Source organism: Zootermopsis nevadensis, unplaced genomic scaffold (assembly GCF_977971745.1).
Source record: "Zootermopsis nevadensis isolate Lab colony 2312 unplaced genomic scaffold, Znev_1.0 Znev_ptg000004l, whole genome shotgun sequence".
Classification (NCBI taxonomy): domain Eukaryota; kingdom Metazoa; phylum Arthropoda; class Insecta; order Blattodea; family Termopsidae; genus Zootermopsis; species Zootermopsis nevadensis.
In genome coordinates this window covers 7,221,251-7,246,873 of record NW_028259136.1, presented here as the reverse complement: position 1 = coordinate 7,246,873, position 25,623 = coordinate 7,221,251, and the positions used below count along the sequence as shown (strand labels likewise).

At 35.9% G+C, this 25,623-nt stretch overlaps 4 protein-coding genes across 4 annotated transcripts; 1 reads left to right on the top strand and 3 right to left on the bottom strand.

Moving 5' to 3' along the window:
* The first annotated feature begins 4 nt into the window (after positions 1-4).
* Positions 5-1,874, top strand: mEFTu2 (mitochondrial translation elongation factor Tu 2). Its single transcript, XM_087343021.1, has one exon. The coding sequence runs from the start codon at positions 138-140 to the stop codon at positions 1,632-1,634; it is 1,497 nt and encodes a 498-aa protein (XP_087199147.1). The 5' UTR covers positions 5-137; the 3' UTR covers positions 1,635-1,874.
* LOC110840549 (ATP-dependent RNA helicase vasa) lies at positions 1,778-11,110 on the bottom strand. The gene is made up of 12 exons (XM_022085655.2): positions 10,970-11,110; positions 10,549-10,596; positions 9,905-10,259; positions 9,276-9,409; positions 8,220-8,405; positions 7,677-7,898; positions 7,115-7,291; positions 5,457-5,652; positions 5,185-5,382; positions 4,244-4,416; positions 3,005-3,106; positions 1,778-2,339 (listed from the first exon to the last, which is right to left on the bottom strand). The coding sequence occupies exons 2-12, from the start codon at positions 10,588-10,590 to the stop codon at positions 2,244-2,246; spliced, it is 1,881 nt and encodes a 626-aa protein (XP_021941347.2). The 5' UTR covers positions 10,591-10,596; positions 10,970-11,110; the 3' UTR covers positions 1,778-2,243.
* A 730-nt stretch (positions 11,111-11,840) lies between these two features.
* On the bottom strand, positions 11,841-19,856 carry blw (ATP synthase subunit alpha blw, mitochondrial). Its single transcript, XM_022085657.2, has 11 exons — positions 19,702-19,856; positions 19,056-19,178; positions 18,625-18,738; positions 18,082-18,278; positions 17,310-17,453; positions 16,750-16,898; positions 15,367-15,536; positions 14,781-15,095; positions 14,261-14,405; positions 13,681-13,798; positions 11,841-12,251 (listed from the first exon to the last, which is right to left on the bottom strand). Exons 1-11 carry the CDS (start codon positions 19,765-19,767, stop codon positions 12,137-12,139), a joined length of 1,656 nt encoding a protein of 551 aa, XP_021941349.1. The 5' UTR covers positions 19,768-19,856; the 3' UTR covers positions 11,841-12,136.
* A 1,398-nt stretch (positions 19,857-21,254) lies between these two features.
* Prosalpha3 (proteasome alpha3 subunit) lies at positions 21,255-25,621 on the bottom strand. Its single transcript, XM_022085661.2, has 8 exons — positions 25,603-25,621; positions 25,468-25,522; positions 25,234-25,276; positions 24,983-25,145; positions 24,218-24,384; positions 23,127-23,257; positions 22,153-22,276; positions 21,255-21,499 (listed from the first exon to the last, which is right to left on the bottom strand). The coding sequence occupies exons 2-8, from the start codon at positions 25,468-25,470 to the stop codon at positions 21,354-21,356; spliced, it is 777 nt and encodes a 258-aa protein (XP_021941353.1). The 5' UTR covers positions 25,471-25,522; positions 25,603-25,621; the 3' UTR covers positions 21,255-21,353.
* Positions 25,622-25,623: the final 2 nt, after the last annotated feature.

Here is a 25,623-nt window from a genome sequence, read left to right as displayed (position 1 = left end):
CAGTAACTTCGATGAGCATCCTGCAGTTGAAAAAGAATGCTGGAGTTACGTATGTTATTAGCATGAATTTTCTGTATCCTAATCTATAGTACAATATATACATGTTGGCTATATGGTATCTAAAAAAGGATTAGAAAATGGCGGTAGCCACAAGGAGTGTGGTGATGATGGTACGGAATCACCTTGGAATCATTAATTACGCTGTTAGAAGTCTCTGTACAACTTCGCCAAACAAAAAAACAATTTTTTGTAAGAAGCTAGGGTGCATTTCAGCGTGTAATTTCTCCCATGAACTTTTGAGATACAGTTATCGCTCTCATTCATATGTTAGGCATTGCATTTCAACGTGTAATTTCAACCATGAACTTTTGAGTTACAGTTATCGCTCTCATTCACATGTTAGACATTCCAGCAACAAGGGGAAGCTGCATTGTAATGTAGGTACAATTGGACATGTAGATCATGGGAAAACAACCTTAACTGCGGCAATCACGAAAATATTATCGAGAGATGGAGCAACAAGATTTGTTTCTTATGACGAGATCGACAAAGCACCAGAGGAAAGAGCTAGGGGCATTACAATTAATGCAGCACACATAGAGTATGTCACAAAAAACAGGCATTATGCACACACAGATTGCCCAGGGCATGCTGATTACATAAAGAACATGATTTCAGGGGCATCGCAAATGGATGGTGCTATTTTGGTTGTAGCTGCCAATGATGGTCAAATGCCTCAAACTAGAGAACATCTACTGTTAGCTAAACAAGTTGGAGTTGAAAAGGTTGTAGTATTTATAAACAAAGCAGATTTGGTTGAAAACGATGTACTTGAACTTGTAGAGCTTGAGATGCGTGAGCTGTTGGATGATTTTGGTTTCAATGGACTTCATTCACCAGTGATATGTGGTTCTGCACTATTGGCACTCAATGGTGATACATCAGAGCTAGGGGAGAATTCTATCTGGAATTTACTAGATGCCATTGACAGGTACTTTGTAATACCTACAAGGGACTACACATCTCCTTTTGTGCTTCCTATAGACAATGCTTTCACAGTTTTAGGAAGAGGTACAGTGGTTATTGGTACCCTTGGGAGGGGTATAATAAAGAGGAACATGGAAGCAGAGCTACTTGGATTTGATGAAGAGATCAAAACTACTATTTCTGATATTCAGGTATTCAAGAAATCTGTTCCTGAAGCAAAGGCTGGTGACAATTTAGGGGCATTGGTAAGAGGTGTTCGAATACAAAGTGTACAAAGAGGAATGCTGCTGTGTGCAGCTGGAAGTCAGGCAATCGGTAATCATTTTGAAGCTAACGTATACTTTCTGACAAAGGCTGAAGGTGGAAGAAGCAAACCAGTTACATCCAAGTATATACAGCAGCTGTTTAGTAGGACTTGGAACGTGCCATGCCGTGTCGACTTGGTTAGCGGTGAAATGTTAATGCCTGGTGAGCATGGTTCTGTGTATCTCACTTTACTCAGAAGAATGGTCATGATAGAAGGTCAAACATTTACAATACGTGAAAATCACAAAACTGTAGGCACAGGAATAATTGTAAAAATGTTGAAAAGTGTTAATATTGTGAAATCAAATTTAAGCAAAGTGGACATTAAACATGGGCTATAAGAGCAGATTCAAATTAGCTTGTGACTTAGGATTACAAAAATAGTTTTGTTTTATGTATATTAAGCTATTTTTTACGCATCCTCTGGAGGTTGTTCCTTGTTTCTCCAATGAGTTGACATTTTATAGTTAGTTAACATTGCTCATTTCAAGTTCGATGTAAAAATTTTATTATGTACTTGAATTTAAAAATACATTTCTATCAATCAAGAAGATACAAAATAAACAGGGATTGAACAAAAACTCTTTCCATCTTCTTTACCTTTGTTTTATCACTGAACTCACTCCATACAATATGAGGTGCTGTAACACACTTCATTGGAAACTTCAACACAAACAGAACTTAAACTCTTTTATAACTTAACCTGTGCTGCATCAACATTATAATTACACGCAGTGTGGGTAAAATATACAGAGTCAAAAATGTAATACTGCTTCACTTCTTACAGACACATTTGTAATATTTTCAATGGACCCCCAAATGCCAACAAAGGTAGTCAACATAAAACAAACTCAGGTAACAACAAAGGAAGTATCAATGTACATAAAAGTGCATCTTTAACACACAACAATATTTTGATATTCCATCACACCTCGGACTGCTGAATGAATCTACCAATCTTCCTCTGGTTCAAGCGGCTGTGGCTGCCCACGACCACTATCTGAGACACCTCCAAGAAAGCTATCTGGTTCACCATTCTTGTCAAACTATAAGAGAAAATGTACAAAAGTGAGGATTCTTCAATTGGATTGAATATTTTTCTCCGATGTTCATTGAAACGCCTATCAGAATGTAAAGCATCACTTCTTAGTTCATGACAATCCATAACACATTCTAGTTCTCTATACCTCCTTAGCAATAACAATTCTTGTAAATAGTACATCCAAATTACTTCCTAAATGTATCCTTTAATATTTTATAACTCTTTGGCTGATGTTAATTTATTGCAGAAAAACTGTCCCTTGAATTTAATTAAATGTCCACTACATCATATTAGAAGATATCATGTACTCTTTTTCTGACAGATTGACTTTTTTGTTGTTGAGAAAACAGATTAAAGACTGATTTAAATTCATGCAGACAATGGGTCACATGGGGAAACAAGAATCAAATCAAAACATCTTTTAGTATAGTGAGTGGACAGCAACCTACATTCTACCCTCCATGTGAGATCCCTCATATCCACACAAAACAAGAAAGACTATAATAGTTTTTTACAACATAATCTTCATGTTCTTAGATAGCAGTCAGGAAGACAATTCTCAACTGCAAGGCAGCAAGTATTCCCCAAATTAGCCTGATCTTAATTTCTTTGAAGAGATTAATAATCACATCAAACATTCTTGAGTTAAACAATGGCACAAGCACTCACCTTCCTGAAATCCTTCCCACCAAAACGACCAAAGTGGGTCTGAGATGAATATAATGAGTCAGCTGCATACTTCTCCAGCCATGGTGGAATATTTTGACCAGCCTAAAGCAAATCAATCGGTGACCACACACAGTTTTAAGAAAGTGCTTATGCTTAGCACATTCATTATTATGTTTCCCTTCTTTGAATCACATATGTTTTTCATAATAGTGAATGCAAAACCAATGGAGAGACATTGGAAAAACTGGAGACACCATCTGAGAGAAGACATACAAAAGACAGTAGGCAAAAGGTGGATACAGGTTCAGGAGACAGATTATGGGAAGATACAGAACAATGTACAAGATTCTGTTATAAGATGGCATGCCCTAAAGGAAACTAGTGAATGACAATGATGTTCTCCATATTGGTACAATTCTGCCCTGGTGTAATCTACAAATAGACTTGATTCCCAAGAAGCAAAATATTTTAGTACACGTAACTGAACATATTCAACTGTGCGAAGTATAGCGAGTATAACCAGAATTAAATGTTGCTTAAACACTGTTGACTTGTACCTTACTCTGTGAAGCATGCAATATGAAAGGCAAGTGATAAAGAATGCTACTGCATGTATTATAGCCAGAGGTACATCTGCTCTCTTGGCAGAAGATATAAACTGAATTATATAAAAGAAACCCAGTTTCATGCTTGCTTGCACAAGACGTATTTAAATGGGAGTAGATCTCACAGAAAATGCTCCACAAATAACACAACATGTACTAAAGCTGATATAAAACAATATTCAGTAGACTTTATAATGGCTGCTACCATTATGTACTGAAATCATGTACTTCTCTTATGGACAACACTACTAACATAAGGACGATAGAGAAAGGAACGACATAACAGTATGAAATGGAAGAAGAAGAAGTGAGGGATAAAGGTATGAAAGAAATTGTTCTGTTAATTTCAACAGGCATTTTTATGCTAATTATGTATTAATGAGTACATTTCGTACCTTAAACACCTCTGTGCCTCTTTTACCCAATACAACTTTTCAGCACTTAATACAATTCCAATTTTCTATTATAATATAATTATATTCCTTACCGTCAACCATTTAATTTCATAACTGAAGAAAGAAAATAAAGACCTATATTCTTAATCTGCTTGTAAACAAGCCTATTTAAAGTAATTTACATTAAAATATAAGCAACTGAACGTAACTTATACCAGCATTACATCAATTTTTCTCACCTGTTCAAGAATCTTCAAAAGATCTTTGGCCAAGGGACCATCACATTCTGGATCATAAAAACTTGTGGCCTTACCACAGTTTCCAACACGTCCTGTTCGCCCAATACGATGCACATACTCATCAATACTCTTGGGGAGATCAAAATTCACAACATGAGAGACGTTTTTAATGTCTGAAATGAAAGAAAATTTTCAAGTTAAATACTCTTTGTCTAAGGTGGCCTTCTCCAATTCTACTGTTCCTTAACCTCCATTTAGGATCAGAATTTCTCTACAATTTCAAGAAGAAATTAATATATTTTCTCTTGAAGATAATTTCCCATCTAGCTGATATATATATACACACACACACACACATATATATATATACACACACACACACCCCAACCTTCTGAATGTCTTCTTTTAAATAATCAAAATTTTAACTGATGATGGGTAAGTCTAAAATAGAGAAATCAGTAATTCAGGAATACATACTTAATTGTGAGGATGTTTCCAATGAATGACATTACAATATAACCCACTCAAAGCAAGTTTCATTAAATCAACAACAAAAATGTTTGCAGTGCAGTCTTCATTCATAATACTGATTCATTTTCAAACAAGTGAATTATTCAAGTTATATGTTCTACGTAAGGAGAAAGATGGTTCTCAAAATGTTGGTGTTTTCTCCATTAAACCACCTGACATAGCTGGTAGCCCAAGAATAATTCATTAAACTTGGTCGCTGTGAAAGCTTCAGATCATACAAGCTCCTTCACTTCTAGATGAAATCTTTTCAGACAATCAACCATATTAATATAAAATAAAATTACATTCAAGACACAACAAGAGTGACAATTTTATTGACTGGAAACATGCTTTTCCTCTAAAGAGAGCTGATGTATGTGTATAGTTTTCAGTACATAACTTACAGTTAGTAAATAATTAGTCATACTCACCAAGCCCTCGCGCGGCAACAGCAGTCGCCACCAGTACTCCCATGCGACCACTTTTGAAGTCCCATAGGGCCTCCTCTCGCTGTTGTTGCATACGGTCTCCATGTATACTAGTTGTGGGAAAATCATTGTCAGACAGGTACGCAGCTATGAAGTCAGCAGTACGCTTCATTTCAACAAATACCAATGTCTTCTCACTTCCTGTACAAATAATATATAATATAATTTATGTACCACTTTCATTAAGAGAGCAAGGTCTAACATATGACACCAACCTTCTTGAGAAAGGAGATCAATCAGTTTTGGACGTTTTTCAAACTTTGACACCAAATGGAAACGTTGCTCAACGTCTGAACAAGCACCACCCACAATGCCAATAGCCAAGAAGAGGTAGCTGTGTAAGAATTTTCCAGCCAAACGCTGAATGTCTACTGGGAATGTGGCAGAAAACATCAAGGTCTGTCGTTCACCCTACAATAAGATCAAAATAATCACATTAAGAAATATATAGATAAAAAGCACAATTTGTTCAGTGGCCAAGTTTTAAGTCCGTCTACCCACAAAATTCATTCAATATCCTTTGTAATGTTTAATGTCACTCCTAACCTTCTAATCATGTAACATGACACAGCAACCCCCTGCATTGTACCAAGAGATAAAATGACCACTTGTCAATATTTTGTTCATCATAGTGATTTTCAACGTGACAGTGAAAGGAGAAACACACCAACGCAAAGAACAACCCTTCCTTAGCATACACATACAACAATTTTCCTGCATTATAATAAATTTTAGTGGACAGCATGAATAGTCCTTGTATGTATCTAATATCCCAAAAATGGTCTCTGTAAACCCAGGCAAGGATATAACATCCACTTTTGACACGGAAGCACCCACAGGGCAATCATAAGAATGATGGCAGGGGAGACTTGCAGGCTGATGTGGATTTGGAACAAGGTGCAGGCCTCATATTTTTCATATTCACGAAGTTTTACCTTTGAGAGAGGTAAAAACTTCAATGTGTGAGCAGAAAAATCCACAAACAACCCGACTGGTAATCACCACCTGAATAACAGTTGTCTCTCATTAAACACTAACTCAACTATGTACCTCCACTGGCAAGATTAAAATACTTAAACCATACTTCCACAATTTGTTCAAAATTAGTGAAAACTGAGATAAAGACATATTTTCTTTGCAGCATTTCTTCTACACAAAATTTAATAAATTATTCAGTATCCTCCCAACTGCATCTTGGTCTCCCAAGTGGCTTTTATACAGCACAAATAACTACAAATTATAAGGGTGGTTCAATAGAAACCTAGCTGGGTTCAATTAAAAAGTATCTACCAAGCTCACATACAGTCACTGCCTACATTTAGACCTTGAAAAAGTTATGAACAGCTTGTTTTCACTTAAGCATCTGACTGGAATTAGCATCACTTAAGTACCTGCTTCAATGACCAAAAATGTCAATGTTGCAGGAGAAGAGATCTGGACTGTACACCAGATGCTCCAGTACCTCCCATGTAACGCACCTTGGTCTTGATAGTATTCACTACATGAAGGTGCAAGTTTTCATGCAACTGTCTGAACCAAGCTTTCGCCATTGTTTCCAACACAAAGTCATTAACGCACATGGTTAGCACCCGGCAATAAATCTCTACTGCTTTACAGCCTTCTGCATCCAGAAACTGAATCATGGCAAGACGATCTTGCTTGAAGTACATACTCATAATCCATATTTTCTAGACTGCCACACATCACTCAATCCTACAGCTGCATCAAAGCTCATAATGCAAATGATGCCTCACCAATACACTTACAGCGTAGTCACAGGATTGAACAACAATACTCTTGCCTGGCATGCCCCACACAGGTTTTATTGAACCACTCTCATAAATATTCTACGGCAGTATAATAAATATCCCACATTTGGAACCATTGTGGAATGATTCATGATGTGTTCTACATCAGGCATGAAGCCCATATCCAACATACGATCAGCTTCATCGAGGACTAGAAAGCGTATAGAAGAGAAAGTGATTCGGCCTCTGTTCACAAAGTCAATGAGTCGACCTGGTGTTGCAACAAGTATGTGGCAACCATCCTGTAATACAAAGACAGGCAATAAGAAAACACATCAATACAGGTTAGAAGAGCCATAACCCAAAATGATAAAGACTTTGTTAACACAGCTGAACTGGTAATGATTCAGATCTGTCTCTCGCTATCATGTCCCACATACTACGACACAAGTGGTAGTTTATCAGATTAAAACATTTCATGTATACATATATTGCAGTACCAGATTCCAATATCCTTAGCTACTTTTTTAAATTAATACTTGAGTTAAGTCTTCAAAGACAGATTTTCCTTCAAAACTACTTACAAAATGCCAAAGATATGGCATAAATTTCCTATTTTGTATAGAATAATTTCTTCTTAGATACATTCTAATATTAAACAGTTTAAACCCTCGCAAAGAGACTTACCATAACTTGCCGAGCCTGATGATAAACAGCAGTACCACCATAAGCCACCACAACCTTTACAATTGACCCGTGTGAAAACTTTCTTGCTTCAGTGAATATTTGAATTGCTAACTCCCTGGTGGGTGAAATGATTATAGCATGTGGTTCACAATGCTGTGATGTTATTATTAGATCTTTTGTATCCCTGATCAAGGTGTTGATCATTGGAAGAAGGAATGCAGCCTGAAAAAATTCAAGCATCTTTCATGTACAACCTTGCTGGTCAACAACAAAAATCCCAGATGTCAGGTTGCCTAAAATTGTCATAATAGCGCCTAGATTTTTTTTGCAATTATCCTATTTTATATCACTGAATATTATTATGTAACATTCCTGGTCTTATCTGTGGGAACAATAAGTAATTCATTTTGTAAGAAGCACACAAAAAAATATTATTTCCAATTCTCACATCTGTATGGTAGCTCCTACATTTACTGTGCAGGCTTACCATTTTGTATATATACTATCAGCATTCTTATTCCATATGAACAAGCGCACACTTACAGTTTTGCCAGAGCCTGTCTGTGCACAAGCCATCAGATCTCGTCCACTCATTATTATAGGAAGGGCGTGTTTTTGGACTGGTGTTGGTTTTAAGTATCCAGATTTCTTCACATTATCCAGGACAAACTGGCAAAGGCCTGCAGACTGAAAAGTTTCTGCTGGCTGAGGAACATTTTCACCGGTAACCTGAACACAATAATGATACAGTAATTATATTATGACTTGTGGTTTAAAAACTGAGTTGTCTGCAACAATATTTTGTTCTTTGCAAAAAATGATAATGTTTACATATCTTGTTAACATCTGGGGCCTTCATTGTAGTGAAAATCTGAATTGTTGCATTTTAGGTTATGAAATTGTGTAATTTATCCAGAAGACCACAATCTAACTGTGTATCTTGTTATTTGTAGGTTTTCTCATTGAACACTTTGCAACATAATTAAAGCTGGTTGCCAGTCCACACCATTCACAAACAGCTTAAGAAAAACAACTTGAAAAAAGTAAACTAATCCACATTTCTTAATGTTTTACCAAGACTGAAGTGCAGAGAAATATTTATTAAATACTTAGCACTATATTACTACTAACTAAAATATCTTCATTACCAAGTTTTGAAACAATGTCATAATTAACAAAGGAGATTTCATCAAGACTGCAATTGCTATCTGTAAGTAACTAATAGTTCCCTCTGACATAAACATGATCAAATCTCCCACAACTTGCAACTTTGATGTACCAAAAATTTTAATTCTAACCATTGTACTTTGGATGGTAACTTAATACATAAATCACAAAAAAACACCTGATAACATTTAATCTGTATTTTTTAACTGAACAAATACAAGGAACTTCAGAATAATAAACTACAAGGAAAGCACATCCACTTTCTGAGATCATTTTTACAGAAAATTCATCTCAACAGTTTTGTTGTGTTCTAGAAGAGAATTCTGATAAATGTAAACCTGGTGAATAAGAAAATACAGCCGGCAGTTGTAACATTAACAAACACATTACCATACCTTTCAGGACATAAAATGTTATGTAGGAAACACATACCTCAACTTTAATATTGTCATATTTATCAAAGTTGATACCACAACTAATTCCGCCATCAAACATAGCTGCTTCATCATCAACTGGTTCTGGAGGAATGTATAATTCACGGGGTTTTGGTGGATCATCACTATTTTCTAAAAAAGAATAACAAATAATGTGACAAACATGGTAGACCCACCAAAGAAACAAGAATTTATATGGTAGAAGGAAACATGTTATGAAGAGGCTCTGAGGTACATAAAACAGGTGGAGGATGAGCTGGCCCAACACCATGATAAAGATAAGAGGCAACAATCCCACCAGGAATGAAACCCTGAAAATTATTCGAACGCAAATCTGAGACACACAAAATCCTCTATGAATGCATTTTTCATAATTTCAAACATATTTGTTCTTGTTTTATTCAAAAGCACTACATTTTACTTCACACCTTCCATTCACAATGGGCACACGAAGCATTATTCTACTCTGTAAAATCAGAAGGCAAACTAACAGGAAGGTTACCTTAACAACAGACTCTCTCATAAATAGCAAAACATGACTTGTGCATGTATATTCAAGAAATGCTGTCATCTACCAGGCTACATCATAGAGCTATACTGTATAACAGACAAGGAGAAATAACTTACCACACTCTCCAGCCTTATGGCTACTGAATCCACCACCACTGTTCACCCTTGCATTTGTATTTTCATCATAGCTGCGTTGTCGATTGCTACCTCCCGTATCATCCGAAAAACCACCACGTCCACCATATCTACCTCTGCCACCACCCCGTCCTCTAACAAAATTTGCACCTCCTCTTTCATTAAAGCCACTGCTCTTCTCATTATTCTTTGCAAAGCCGGGAACATCGTCATCCCTCAAATTATCAATTACAGATGAAACTTTTCCTGGATCATTGTCATAAATGGTAGACTTCTGTATAGGTCTGAAACCACGACCTCGTCCAAAGGATCTACCAGGGTCAACAGAAGACTGAACCTACAATTAAATGTAAAAGTTTGAACACATATTTAAATCTGATCAGGAGTAAGAGAATCACTTTATAAACTTGAGCCCAAAAATAAAATCACAGCATAGCTTGTGGACAGTTTTATGTCCAACACTTCTGTGATTTTAGGAGATAATACACAGAAGAAGAACTGATGAGATGACACCAGTGTGCAAGAAATATGGTCAAATACATTATCTTTTCTGTAATACAGAGAGGAAGTGGTTCTCTTGACTGCCACAAATATGTATAAAAATTAAGATTTAAAAGATGCCTTACCATAACTTGTATATCACCATCATCCCACATTTCACCTTCCATTATTAACTGTAAGAGAAGAAAATAATACAATTTCAAAGAGTAAATTTAGACATCCGAAGCTGATTTTGAAGGCACGAAAAATTCAGTAGTAATTAGTATTTAGTAATCAGTGTTCAAATTCCGAGTATAAAAATGTTCTGAATGCCTTCCTCAACATTTCAATGTACTAAAAAAAACAATAGTTTCTAAGCACCCAGACACCATAACTTGATTTGCATCTAAGTTATATATAAGAGCTTAGTACAGACACATTTGTAAGCCACAATTAAAATGCATTTCCCTGTTACCAAACTACTTAATCTAATAGAGTTCTATACTACGGAACAATAAATAGGTTTCAATTCCTATTGAACAGCACATACAACCAACAAAATCATACCTTAGCACTCTCTACAAGGAAAATGAAATATGCACAATATCGTTCGCGCCATCAAGAATAAATCATTACGTTACCACTAGATTGCGTTATAATATACATCAAATTGTAGTATCCGTGCATACGACCACAGATAAAAAGAAACTCATGTTAAAGCCCAGGCTGCACTTAAATTTTTATGAACTGTACACAAAATATTGTAAAAGCTGCAAGGAACATATCTTTTCAGATAAAATATAAAACATGCATACAAACATATAACTCACAGTTGAAGATTTCTGTCTTTCGAGTTGTTGCGCACCTTCCGTGAAATCTTCATACTTACCGCTGTTAAACCTCAAATCTTACACAGATAACTCAGTTAGGACTAGGCGACTGAACATTCATGACTAGCCCACAGAGACAAAGGTGTTTTCGGTGGTTCAAATTAAATTTACCTAGGCAGAAACTGAATTAAAGAAAAACACCACAACCCTATTGTTATTTATCCACAATTGCATACAGGGATGGACTTCTAAATATTCATATTGAACCCGTGCTTAGTATGACAATTTTCCTTTGCTATATTACAAAATGCACACAGATAACCAACTGGAGACGGCGTTACTTTGAAACGTCATCATCTACCGAAAGGTCATTAGAGCCTTAACCGTCACAAAAAAAAAAAGACACCTTCACCATGAGAATAGATATTTTTTACCTAACATTTTGATTAAGTTGAGATATCAGTGATAACAATGAGTTGTGATTTTCATCCATCCTATTTTGTGTTAAAATAGGTAAACACATGTCAGTCTAGTCTAACACTGGGAAAGAATCAATGTTGCAATCCAGTCTCTGGAAACTCTTGAATTGGGATTGTAGTTTCCATTAATAACTATGGAGATGGATAGACTTTATTTTTGTAGTCAAAGAATTCATACTGTCAACTTAACCAACAATATACTGTACAAATACAATGGCTTTCTAGTTGTATACAACATGCACAATTAATTGTACATTTGTTTGAGAATTTTAAGAACTTTTACATTAACAGTTATGAATCAATGCACTCCAGTAGCAAGTTTCACAAATGCAGATACAGTAATCATACACACTTCCTTCCTTCACTGTTTGATGTACTTTACAACCTGTCTCCACTTATAATAAACTACAGTTTACTTTGTCACTCTATGAAGTAAAACTGATAAGGAATTCTGATACGATTTTCTTCAGTTTAGCATCAGCATCTTCATTAATCTTGCCCTCCTTTGCTATAATTGCCAGCAAATCCTTGTGAGAGGTTCTGTAAAATTCAAAAGCAACATTAGAATAACAGTTGCAATAAAACATACACAATGAAACAAAGACAGTTTAGGTATTCAAAAGAAGTTGATGAATTCCCATTTCAGTGGAAACATATTAAATATAAACAAATTCTCCAAACATTAAACACTACCAGTAACAACGCTTCCAATATAGTGTATATGAACAGGTGGTCTGCCACGTGAGTTATGCTGGTCCACAATTCTAGTTACCACATATAATGGTAATACATATTCTACAACTACAAAAAATCCCATTTTACAACTAGTTACTTTGTTTTTCACTTCCTTTTACCCAACACAATTTAAACCAAGAGCATTAGCATGTCACTGTATACCTCAGCAATGGAGAAACAAAAGCATGTTCAGAAAAACTAAAACTTGTTAGTCTGATATGGACAACTTATATTTAATATGCCTTTGGGAATGATAATTTTGAGTGTTCAATGTGGACACTAGAACATCTTTGATTTAAATACCATGTAAATGTGTTAATATATCACACATAAAATGTGAAACATACCTTTGAATTAGAAAAGGCTGAGCACCATTGATCTAATACAAACATCTTATAACACTGAATTCAATTCAGTCTTAAAACCCATTTACATATGACCCATTTTATTATTATCCTCCCATTCTGCAGTCGATCTTCAAAAATGATCACTTTCAAGCCAGTTTCCACACAAAATTCTACATTTCTAGTTGCCTGATGTCCAGCCCATCAGCCATCAGGTGGACTGCAGAGACCACAATTTCCTACTCAATATTCTCCATTTCCAAATCATCGCAGAACTACAACTATATGCCTGCAATGTAAACTGACATGTTGCTAACCTTCTCCACCTAACTTTTTATCAAGTACAAAATTAATCTAGGTGGACATTTTGGGTGGGGCTTTTGATACCTGTATTATTGACCACTCCAGCATCTGTTTTTCCCACATAACTATAGAATAGAAATTATGTCAAAGTATGTGAATAGCAAAGATATACCACTTGGTACACAATGTGTAAATCTGGTGTCAGAATGTTTAGAAACGCAGATATGTAGGTGAACATAACAATATCAGACACCATCAATGTGAAAGAAAAGTGGCAGTAGCCAAAACATATTTAAAGTCATGTACAGCATAGACCTGTTTGTTTATGTGTAAAAACACATAATTATACTGAACTTCATGAAACAGTATAACAGTGAATAAGTCACATTAAAAAGATTGATAAACCAGAGACAACAGACCATGAAGAATGTTTTACTTTATACGCAGGATAAATTTTTTTTAAACTGACACACAGCTGGAAATTACAAAATTGTGCCAAAAAATTCAAATACCAATTTTTTCTTAAAAATCCCTACAATTTTTCAAACTTGCACTCTATTCATAACATGCATGAAGAGGTTCCTTACTTGATGTGCTGCAAGAACTCCTTCTCAAAAGCTGTAATCTTTGCAGGGTCCAGCTTGTCTAGGTGACCTCGCACTCCACAATAAATAACAGCAACCTGCTCCTCAATAGCCATGGGAACTGTGAAGCAGAAGTAGTTATGCAACTTTCCACAAACACAAGAAAACATAAGTAGGATGTGAGGTTTACACAATGAGAATGAAGATGGCTGTTTTCTGAGCTGCAGTGCCACGTAATGTGATAGAAGTTTACCAACATTTCAGAGGTTCTTACTGCCTATATCATCATGGTGGTCACACTATAATCCAGAAGACAGCCACCTTCACACACACACACGAGAGAGAGAGATATATGTAGACAGCAGCTGTAAAAGTTGACCCTCTGCTTACAATGGAGACATACTGGACTGCTAAAGGCAAAGTCTACCACATTAACCTCAGCACGAGGTAGGCTCCAGAGCTGGTACAGTACTGAACCCTTGTCAGTTAGCCTACAACCAGTCACTTTGCCAGCTCAAATGTAGCACAAATATAATTACATGGTTGAGAGAGGAACAGCTAGCGTTCCTTTCCAGACACTCACCATATTGACCCTGCTTCAATAATTCTGTAAGCCGAACGCCTCGGTTCAGAAGCTGCTGGGTAGCAGCATCCAAGTCAGAGCCGAATTGGGCAAAAGCAGCCACTTCACGGTACTGAGCCAATTCCAGTTTCATGGAACCAGCCACCTGCCACCACACAATGAAAAGCAAATATCGGAAATTCACTCCAAGTCGGTCGTTTCTGAGCCGGTGGTCCATGGACTGCTGCTGTTAGTGTTAGTGGCCTTTGACTTGACACAATAAATACCACTGGTTGTCAGGCATCACTGGGTGACCAATAAGACAGCAGTAAAATATCTGATGATCCTGTATCACAATGTACTGCACAAATAACAGTATATAAAAGGGAAATGTGTGCAATAATGATGTCCCTTAAATTTAATATGGAAACATAAAGGGGTTAATTTTTATTTATCAATTACACAACACAATCAGCTGTAAATGCAAAGTTCCTAAACAAAGGAATTTTTTCAGCCACAGGGAGTACACAATGAAACTGACCTGCTTCATAGCCCTGGTCTGTGCAGCAGACCCTACTCGGGATACAGACAAACCGACATTGATGGCTGGACGAATGCCCTTGTAGAATAACTCTGTCTCCAAGAAGATCTGTCCATCTGTGATGGAAATTACATTGGTTGGAATGTATGCTGATACATCACCAGCCTGTGTCTCAATGACTGGGAGGGCAGTGAGGGAACCACCTCCATTGGTCTCATTCATCTTGGCGGCTCGTTCCAAAAGTCGAGAATGGAGGTAGAACACATCTCCAGGATAAGCCTCTCGGCCAGGGGGTCGACGCAGCAGCAGAGACATCTAGAACACGTAGATTTTAGAATGCAGTTTATATCCCCCAGATTCTGTCCAGTGATAGCACACTGAAACAAGACTGACAAACTGGAATAGACAGCATGCATCAACTTCCATTCATGTTCATTATGAGAATGACATTTTCAAAATGCAGTCATTTTGATGATATAATGTGTGCCCAAACCCCTCAATTTTGGTACCTTACCATTTTCATTCAAGCTACCATGATTCCATAACCTTTCATGATAGGACCCACAACAGAATGACTGAAGATTACCTGTCGATATGCAACAGCCTGCTTTGACAAGTCATCATAAATAATGAGGGCATGCTTTCCATTATCTCGGAAGAATTCTCCCATCGCGCAACCAGAGTATGGTGCCAAATACTGCAGTGGGGCAGCATCAGATGCCGTAGCAGAGACAATGATGGTGTAGCCAATGGCACCTGAAATCATTACAATGTTTCACTCAGAGCCAAGATTAAAGTCCAACTGTATTAACTAATTTCAGACAAATTTATAATCTTTAATAAGGCAGCATCCCCACTTAACAGTACTTGCACCTTGTCGTGGTGGTGGGGCTTGAGTAGCTCAGTGACCCCAAGAGCTATGCTGGCAGTAACATAGCTACTGGTAGGGCCTCCCTAGCCAGATTGGTCGAGGGGGAGAGGTCAGACTAAGACAGGTAACCTGGTCCTCCAGGTTGGGGGTTGGTCGCAAGGCTAACAACCTTGCACCATAAAAAGGAAGACGTTTCGAAACCTCAATCAAAGCCTCGGACAGTCAAGCTGCAAGCTTTCTTACTTAACCACAGAACTACAAAAAGGTGAGTGGTCAGGTTTCACTGCATTACCTTTAATAAACTCTGTGGCACCAATAGATCAGAAGTCTAAGAAAACAGACACCAAAAATCCCTAGTTTATGAAGAGGTTGCATTTCAAATGTGCACTGCTCTTTTGTCTAGAACTTGATTTCTAACACGCTTATGTGATATATAATAGTTCAGTTCTCAAGTCAGAGCAAAATATCCTATTTAACCCATTTTTATGATAAGAACAATAACAGAAAATCATTGTTTTAATACCAATAATGAAATAAAGCAAAATAAACCATAAAATTCAACAAGTTTTATTTTATTTACTTGAACGCCAGTGCTTCTTATGCACAAACATTAGTTCAGACACTCCACTCAACTCAACTTCAGTCACAAGCATTAACCAGCAGCTAAGATTGGTTTGTACAGTACATACGAACAGGCATAAAAACACTAAACTGATTTGGACACTGTGAAATAACTAAATGTCCGAGGCTTTGATTGAGGTTTCGAAACGTCTTCCTTTTTATGATGCAAGGTTGTTAGCCTTGCGACCAACACCCAACCTGGAGTACCAGGGCACCTGTCTTAGTCTGACCTCTCCCCCTCGACCAATCTGACTAGGAAGGCCCTACCAGTAGCTATGCTACCACCAGCATAGCCCAAAGTGACTACAGAACTGATAAAAACTGACCAAACGCTGCTGCCACACCTTACTTAGAACAAGTTCCAATGCTGTTCATACTAAATGGAATATTGCAAATGTTTCACATGGTAGGTTTACCATATTCTAGAAATACGTTACCTATTTCTTACACTGTTCTCAAGACGACATCGCCACTGACCTGAGTCTGTAAGCCTCTTTACGATCTGGGCCACAGTAGACCTCTTTTGACCAATGGCAACATAGATGCAGTACAGCTTCTTCTTTTCATCATCACCCTCATTGAAACGTTTCTGATTGATAATTGTATCGATGGCAAGAGCAGTTTTACTAAAAGACAAAAATGATGGAACTTAATAATTTTCCTGGAACCAGTGTCGTAGAACACAATGGCCTTTCGTAACAGGTTAGAAATTCATTGTTTGAAAACATAAAGCTAAAAGATGAACCAATGATACTGTCAGTACCTCTGACTGCATGGCATCAAATATTGGGATAATTAATAAATAATGAATTAGAAACGATATGGATGGAAATAGTTGTGGCCTAATTCAAGGTTACTATCCTGCAGGGACTAGAAAAGGCGCAAAAGTCTGATATTTCTAAACCAGCCTAGTAACTACCAATGATTTAAGGAACACCCTGTGCCATGAGTTAGTTGACTTCATAATGTACTTAAATGGCATGGCATGGGTAGAATGAGACTTGAACTCAGCGAGAAGCAATACTTTAGATGCATACCCAGTCTGCCTGTCACCAATGATCAGTTCTCGCTGTCCTCGGCCAATGGGCACCAATGAATCCACAGCCTTTATGCCTGTCTGCATGGGTTCCCTTACAGATATTCGAGGGATAATACCAGGTGCCTTCACACCAACTCGTGCCCTGGAAGAAATGTGTATAAGTTCATAAAGTAAGACTTAATTACACCTTTCTGAACAAATGTACATGCCTAGAAGTGCAACTGTAACACTGCTCCAAGTTCTCCAAAATGTACCTCATTTATTATTTCTCTAGGAGAATATTCAATTCATGAAAATTTAAATGGACAAATTTGAAAATTGTAGTGGGAAACAGACTGTAAAAACATTAGGCCATGTCACTGCACAAGTGATTAACTGCAGCTTCTCACTGCAGAGACCCAAGAAGTGCATGAAGTTTCTATGGTAGACAAAATTACAATGGGACATCTTTTTCTCTAAGATCTTTGTTATTTCCTGTCAATATTATTTAACTGCTACTCCATATTCACTCGTGTATCATCTGGGGATTGGCAATGGGACTGTTGATAACCACAGTCACATACAGTCTCCCCCCCATTCCCAACTGTAACAACAATGACATTGGTTAAGAGGAAACCTTACAACAATAAACATAAATTGGCCAATTTCCTTTGTTCATTTCATCTTTATATAAGATGTTGTTCGGCTATGTTAAATTTGCTGGAAACATATTCTTCAATAGACACATGATGGTAGATGTTAATTACAAAAGAATCTGTTTATTACTGTACCTTGTTACTGACTTAAAAGGACCCTTGCCATCAATTGGATTACCCAGAGCATCAACAACACGCCCCAGAAGATCTGCACCTACAGGAACATCAACAATGGCTCCCGTTCGTTTCACAATATCACCTTCCTTGATCAACTTGTCATTACCAAACACTACCACACCAACATTGTCAGCCTCCAAGTTCAAAGCCATACCCTAAAATATTCAAGAACTTTGTAATCTGACACTTTAAGATAAATGCAAACATCACAAATGAAAAATCCGTTATTTCATTCTTACTTCATTCATACAGTAAAAAATAGAAATTGTTCAAACACATTTGGGGCACCACAAGTTAAATCCATCAAGGTGCCTAAAATGTTTAATGTAAAGTAATAAATGATCACAAAACTTTTATGTGAAACTTACATAATATTTTCAATAAATAAGGTTTGAGAAATTGGAAAGTATGTACAAGACTGAAAACTATAATAATAATAATAATAATCTACACTGAAGATGGAGGTGTACAGAAACAAATTTCAAATAATGTAATACTTACTTTCAAGCCTGAGGAGAACTCCACCATCTCATCAGCCTGAATATTCTTCAAACCATACACACGAGCGATACCATCTCCAATACTCAGCACACGCCCAGTTTCTTCCAAGTCTGCCTGTGTTTGTAAGAAACCACTACTTTAATTACTATAGTTTACATCATATACTATATACCATTTCTGTAGTTTAAACTCATCTGGATACAACCTAAATATCACTACATGAATTTTTATTTACAATGCCATCAACAGCTCAGTATATATAGTGTTGTGGCCTTCATAAAAGTACTATCCCACCATAACACTGGAGGTACAAAGAAAAACCACTGAACACATATCAGCATATCTACTCCCTGGCTAATATGCAAACACAACAGCTAATAACTCAACCCTGACCTTACAAGTTGTCCTGTAATGTAAAGCAATAAATATACCTTGGGCGCAGAACCCAAAATTCTCTCTTCAAGGATGGAAGATATTTCAGCTGCCCTCTGGCTGCAAGAAACGTGCAGCTTTCGACTTGCTACTTGAGCAGCAGGCCATGTTAGATTAGCCACCTAGAACACAGAATTTACCTGAAATTGTTCAAAGATCTTTAAACATTACAGAAACTTGGTTCTCAGAAAAAAAATCTACTGCTGCTCTAGAAAAGGATACAAATTGTGGACTTAAAGGCACATCAATGCAAAACAACAGTAACCTAAAATTAGTAAAGTATGTACATTACATGTCCAATGTCACTTAAACAGTAACCAAAACTAAAATGCCATACCCCCTGAAATGAAATGAGGGGCACTGCATTACAACCGAAATATGTATTGATTACTAAACCTGAAACTTATTAGAAAACACAGTACAGCAATTCTTAGTATAATAAACTTCTTTAATAACTGTAAACTGCGGGCCTATATTTTATTTACCTACATTAGTAGGTTGTTCGGTAAAGCGTTTATGCATTAGCACTTGACCTATCCAAAACTGCTTTGCGGCTGCAAAAGTTCTTCATATTACTTTAATTACAAGCGCACATTAAAACTAATTTCAACCTTATTTCAAATAAAAAATACTCATAGTTTATACCTGTGGGGCCGCACTAGGAAAATGCCTTGCCACAGATGTAGCTAAACGTAGTGAGAGCAAAGCCATTTTGCCGACCCCGTCCTCGAATAAAAGATGGAGGAGAACAGACGATAGAATTTTACCCAAGAACCTATGCAAGCAAACTCTCAAACGCAAATGAAATCATAATTATTTGCGATAATTCGTATTCGAAAGAAATTTTTTTTCTTGTTCATGGACTTATATTTATTACGACTCAGAAAACTATTCATTCAATGCTTTTCTCACAAGTTTTATAATGAGTATAACAACGGACATCTTCTAATCTTTGGGGTTAAGATTAACACCTGCGTGACCAACTTATGGTGAAAAGAATTTTGGGGTTAAGGTGGGCGTGCAATTCGGATTACGAAATACGGAAGTGTCTGGGTGTTTATTACATTTTATTGAGTTTTTGACGGTTTATTTTATGGCAGACTTCAGTTTGGTCAATAATATCTTTAAATTGTTAAAGTTATACGAAACTATAATTTTACCTATTGCTTTGGTGGTAAAGCTTGGCCTGTGTTAAACATCAAGCTTGATTACTTCACAAATAAGCACTGCCAACACTTTGTAAAACCCTAACCGTGGCTATCTTTTTGCTATTCTTTGGAGCACAGAGCCCCAATGCTTGGTGGTTGTAGAGCAGTGCTACCACACAAAACCTTCATTACTCAGTAGTTTAAAAGTTATATTTCATTTGACAGATTTTCTAATAAATTACCAGGTTACATATTTTCTGCTGAATGTGATGAGTAAACTCTGTATGCTAAATTAATTTGCAGAAAATAAGCCCCTTCATTATTTTTTATGTTTCTTTATATATGATGAAAGTACAATTATAATGAATATTCAGCATCCCTGAGTGCATTCATCTTGATATCACCATGAGAATCTGACATATCACAATCAGGGATAACAACAATGATGCCATAGTTTCCTACTTCCAGCAAAACACAACATAGAAGCAGCACACATCCAATGAAACAGGAACAAATCTAGCGCTAGAAATTCATTAAGTCCTACAGAGCAGCAACTGGGTGAATGTGTAGTTATGTTTGCAAGTTTTGGGGTAATAGTCGTCTTTTTGTATGTATGCAAAATGGAGTTGGCTCAAGATCGTAGCAGGCTTTGGTGTTGTCTGTGTGAAACCTGTAGGATCCGTTACCAGGGAGTTAGTTAGTAGTCTATATGTATTCAGCTGAGCATTCAGATAGGGTAGATAAAGGAACATATATCAAATCTAAAAGTTCTTGACGATGGTGATGAGTCATTTGAATAAAAATCTTCTTCGATATTATCCATTGTCTAATCAATAAAATATTTTATTGATTAGACGATGGATAATATCCAAGAAGATTTTTATTCAAATAAAGGAGCATAGCTGTTTACAGAATTTTACTCCAATCAAAATATCACTGGGATTGTTTCAGAAGGGAAGATGTATAGACAACTGAAACTCATAATTAAACATTAAAGAGACCACCTATTAGTTAATGGAATTTCATTTTAAATCATTCCAAACACACACAAAATTATTACACATTTAATTTACTCAAAAAAAATTCAATACATACTGTGAGTACAGCATATTATAATTAGAATGAAATAAAATTATTAAGAAGGAAGTTCTAGCTCTTTTGTTTCTGTTCCCTCTTAGCAGCTTCTGCTTCAGCTTCTGCCTTCTCATAAGCTTTGATGAGTTCTTCCACTTCCTTGGCAGACAAGATACGTGTCTTTGTTTTTCCATTCTCACGTGTTAAAGTCGCCATTTCAACTACAATTAAATGGAAAGGAGAAATCACTAATAACTGACATACACATCCATAAAATTACGAGACATCAAAATATATCCCATTAGGAATGCCACATGAATCTGCATCAATGTGACAAACAGTGATCCTTGGTTATGATCGTTAAAACTGAAAAACTATGGCACATGGGATCATATTAATACTGAACTCTTTTTATAATTTTTGTTATTCATTTTAAGAGTTCTATATTTTAAATGTTTATAACTGTACTTTTAGGTACAATTATTGTGAACACTTAAAATACTTCAAAGTACCAAAGGACTTGACATACAGATTCTTTTGTTGTCACTGGTTATTGGGCATGACAATAAAATATAGTATGTGGTGATGGAAGAAAGAAAAATAACAACCACTACTTCCTTAAAGCATCGGTTTTCAGGGTTGAGCTGTTCATCCTCGAAAGCTGAAATTTTACATCAAACTCCAACAGAAAACCAAAGTGTCAGAATCACTACATTTGTGTTGGTGAACTGCATCCAAAAATTTAATCTCCATCACTAATAAAAAAACTTTTCCTTATAATTTCACACTTTGAAGTGGACATCAACTTACAATCTAGGCTGTGCCTGACTAATCTCAAAATCTCTACCTGTGAACTTCTGTAGGTGAAAATTACCTTTCTCTGCTGTAAGCTTTGTCATGTCAAGAGTTTTACTGAGGACTTTAATGGCCAAAACCATTGCATCCTTCAGTGTTGTTTCTCCTTCTTTGTACTCCTGCTTCAGGTTTGATACTGCTGCCTGTGACAAAATCATATAAATTATTACACAAAACAGAGTTTCATTACAGCTGAATTATTTAACATAATCGTTATCATATATGAACAGAGGACTAAAACTCATATACTAAGAGGTTGTCGATCAGATGGCTGATACAGGTTAAGAAAAAAAAAGTTGTTTTAGATTCCATTCTTGTATCACAGAAAAACTCTAACATATGTTGTGTGTCACTTAATGATGTACTAGCTCTTTAGGTTATGTACTGTTGATTGAAATGAAAGAATGATATTTATTTCTGGAATGAACAAATGGTAATGGCCTACTTAACAATGAACTGAAACTTAGAACTAGATGGAATTTTTATGTCAAACAAAATAAAAATGATAAATGTGCCAGTGAATAAAGTACAGCTGTTACATCACTTCAATTGAAACATGAAAGTTTGTCATAAATGTGCAGATGTCCTATAGTTTAATCTTTATGTCATGGAAGAGAGAAAATAATTATTTTTTCTGAGATCTCAGGTTTTGTAGTCACAGACTGTGATGGTATGGATATGTTAAAAGAATGGATGAGCAGAGAATACAAAAAAGACTGTTGGAAATGAAAAGTGAAAGATGGGCAGACCATGCATACAATGGACAGACCACATTAGGAGATGCAGAGAGCACAAATGAGACTGACAGAGGCTGTAGGTTAAATGCAAGAAGGGGCAGTTGGACACTCCAGTAAAAAGTAGACTCACAAGCATGGAAACAACTTAATGAAGAATAAGTCATAAATCATTTCACTTCAGTATCCTCATCTCATCTAGTTTTCATTTATATGCTACCCTTATTATAAACTAAGCATAAAAATAGGAAGTACTTACTGGACTGTTGTTCCCAATGCATGTGGCCTTCCATCCACCATAATTTCCACTTGGATCTGACTGATATAACTGGTAGCCATAATGTCTGTCCCAGCCCATGTACAGAATTGACACACCAAATGGACGCTTCCCTGAGGAAATTATTCCTACAGCCTTAAGGTTGACATATTAGATCTTCCAATAAATATGTACATGCAGGAATTATACAATAATTGCATACAACTCACTATACAGTTTTCACAAAGGGTATTATTACATTTATGTAATTCTACAAATCATTATATGTATATATTGACTTTCGAAAATATCAACTTCTTTGAACAAACATGTCTATCTAGTTTGATGGTAATTTTGTTATACTTCAAATATGAAAAAGTAAAGCCAAAAATTTAAGAGTAAATTCAGAACACAAAAAAGATCAATAATTCGGATATGAGCATGTCTATGAAAACATAATGAATTTTTCTTAATTTTAAATGATAGATACAACTACAAATGTAAACTCTGAATCTATGAAATACACTTGAATAGTCTTGTTAGTCCCATGATTGTATTTTCTGAAATTATTAGGAATTAATTTATTACAGTAAAAGACCAAACTTTTTCTAAAAGTACCAATAATTCACATGACTTAAAAATTAGATACATATAGAGAGAACCATTTAATATTTGGTAATAAAGGGGTGGAAGGATTTACTACAGTTAGTCAATCATAATTTTTGGTTACTACACACAAAATTGTTATCAGACAAACTTCTGACAAGAGTTCTGTTAGATCAAGAATTTTCCAGTGGTCTTGAAGGATGTTTAAACAGCCATCAGTAGAAGCATTTTACAATGCTAAAAATTACAAAAATAAATTATTGATTATATTACCATACAGGCGCATACAAAATAACCTTTTGTTGTCATTAACAAAAAACATTTTCTTAAAATCTCCTTTAAAAAATAGTACAGCTGGAGTAGGTCACATGTAGTTAGTATTTTAGGCATTAGCATGAAAGATTAATTCATGCACGCAAGTAGCTCCCTTTTAATTTAACAACCATTTTATAGACAAACATACATGCTGAAAGTTCACAATTTCTCACCTCCATATTGTGTATAGGCTTGTTTCACATCACACAACCATGATACAAGTTGCTCACAAGGAATAGATTCACCATACTGCAGTAGATATCGTTGAGCTATCATTCTCAATTCATTTGTCAAAACGTTGGCATCTGATGTAATACCAGCAACACTGCAGACCATATTACTACTCACAGAGAAAATCAATTAGCCAAAAAGAATAGGAAAAATACAATATGTGCTCTGCAATAGCATATGTGATCTTTATCAGGTTATTTACAGGGGAAATGTTTAAATAAATAAATACACACACACAGTCACTGTAATCCACCAAATTACCATCAACAGCATTTAATTACTTCTATTGGCTACTTAAATTTGCAAGCATCCATAGATGACATCACCTTACAAGGCCTATATAGACATATTACATCAGCAAAGGATTTGTCTGAAAAGGACTGACCCAAATAGATCAGTAGTAAGAATCCAAAGTTTTCATGAGTACACAGCATTTCCATTTTGATAATTATTTACAATAAACTTCAGTAATACGTATAATAAGTGGAATTTGACAAAAATTATAAATCAGTTAATATCATTACCTTTAATCACATGTGAGTGTTTGATGCACATCAGTGAACTCATATTTAGAAATTAAGGAAATTATTCTCATAAAGGACAGCGTAAGGGTTTGCTGTTATTTAATGTTCAGAATTCCTCTTTTGTTCCAATGTTCTATCATCACAATACATTAAGATTATAAGATATAAATAAAAAGTCATTACTCATTAAGTTTGTATATTTTTTCTGAGAAGAAGACTTCATCCAGCAATTTGTTGGTATTTCTCCTTTCAGCTGCCAAAAGAATTCCATCATTTGCCAAAATTCCAAGGCATGTACCAGCATGACTAATTGCTTCCATAGCATATTCTACCTGGTATAGGCGTCCTACCAAAGAACAATAAACATACGCTTTAGTTCCTACATGATTTATTCCACAGTATTCTACTCTGGCGGCTATAGATGTAATGTTTACCTTCAGGAGAAAATATTGTAGTCCGTGTATCATAACGCCTGGCCTGAAAAAATAAATTTATGCATGAGAGATATGTGACGAAATGGTACAATTTATTACAGCCAAGTATTTTAGGTTAATTCTAGTATTTGAAAATGGACCTAACCTAATTTGGTAAAATTTTATTTATCAAGTACATTCAAAGTTACACTTATAATACAGAAGGCACATATTTCATATCGCAACGGAACCTACCATATTTCAAATTACTGCTTACAAATACAACAAATTGTACCAAAGACTTCTCCACCTGCAACACGATGACAATAATTTTTCAATGTGCAACAAATGACTGTCAAAATATCGAATCTTATACAATTCATTATCGACCTGCAGTATCTCGACTATGTA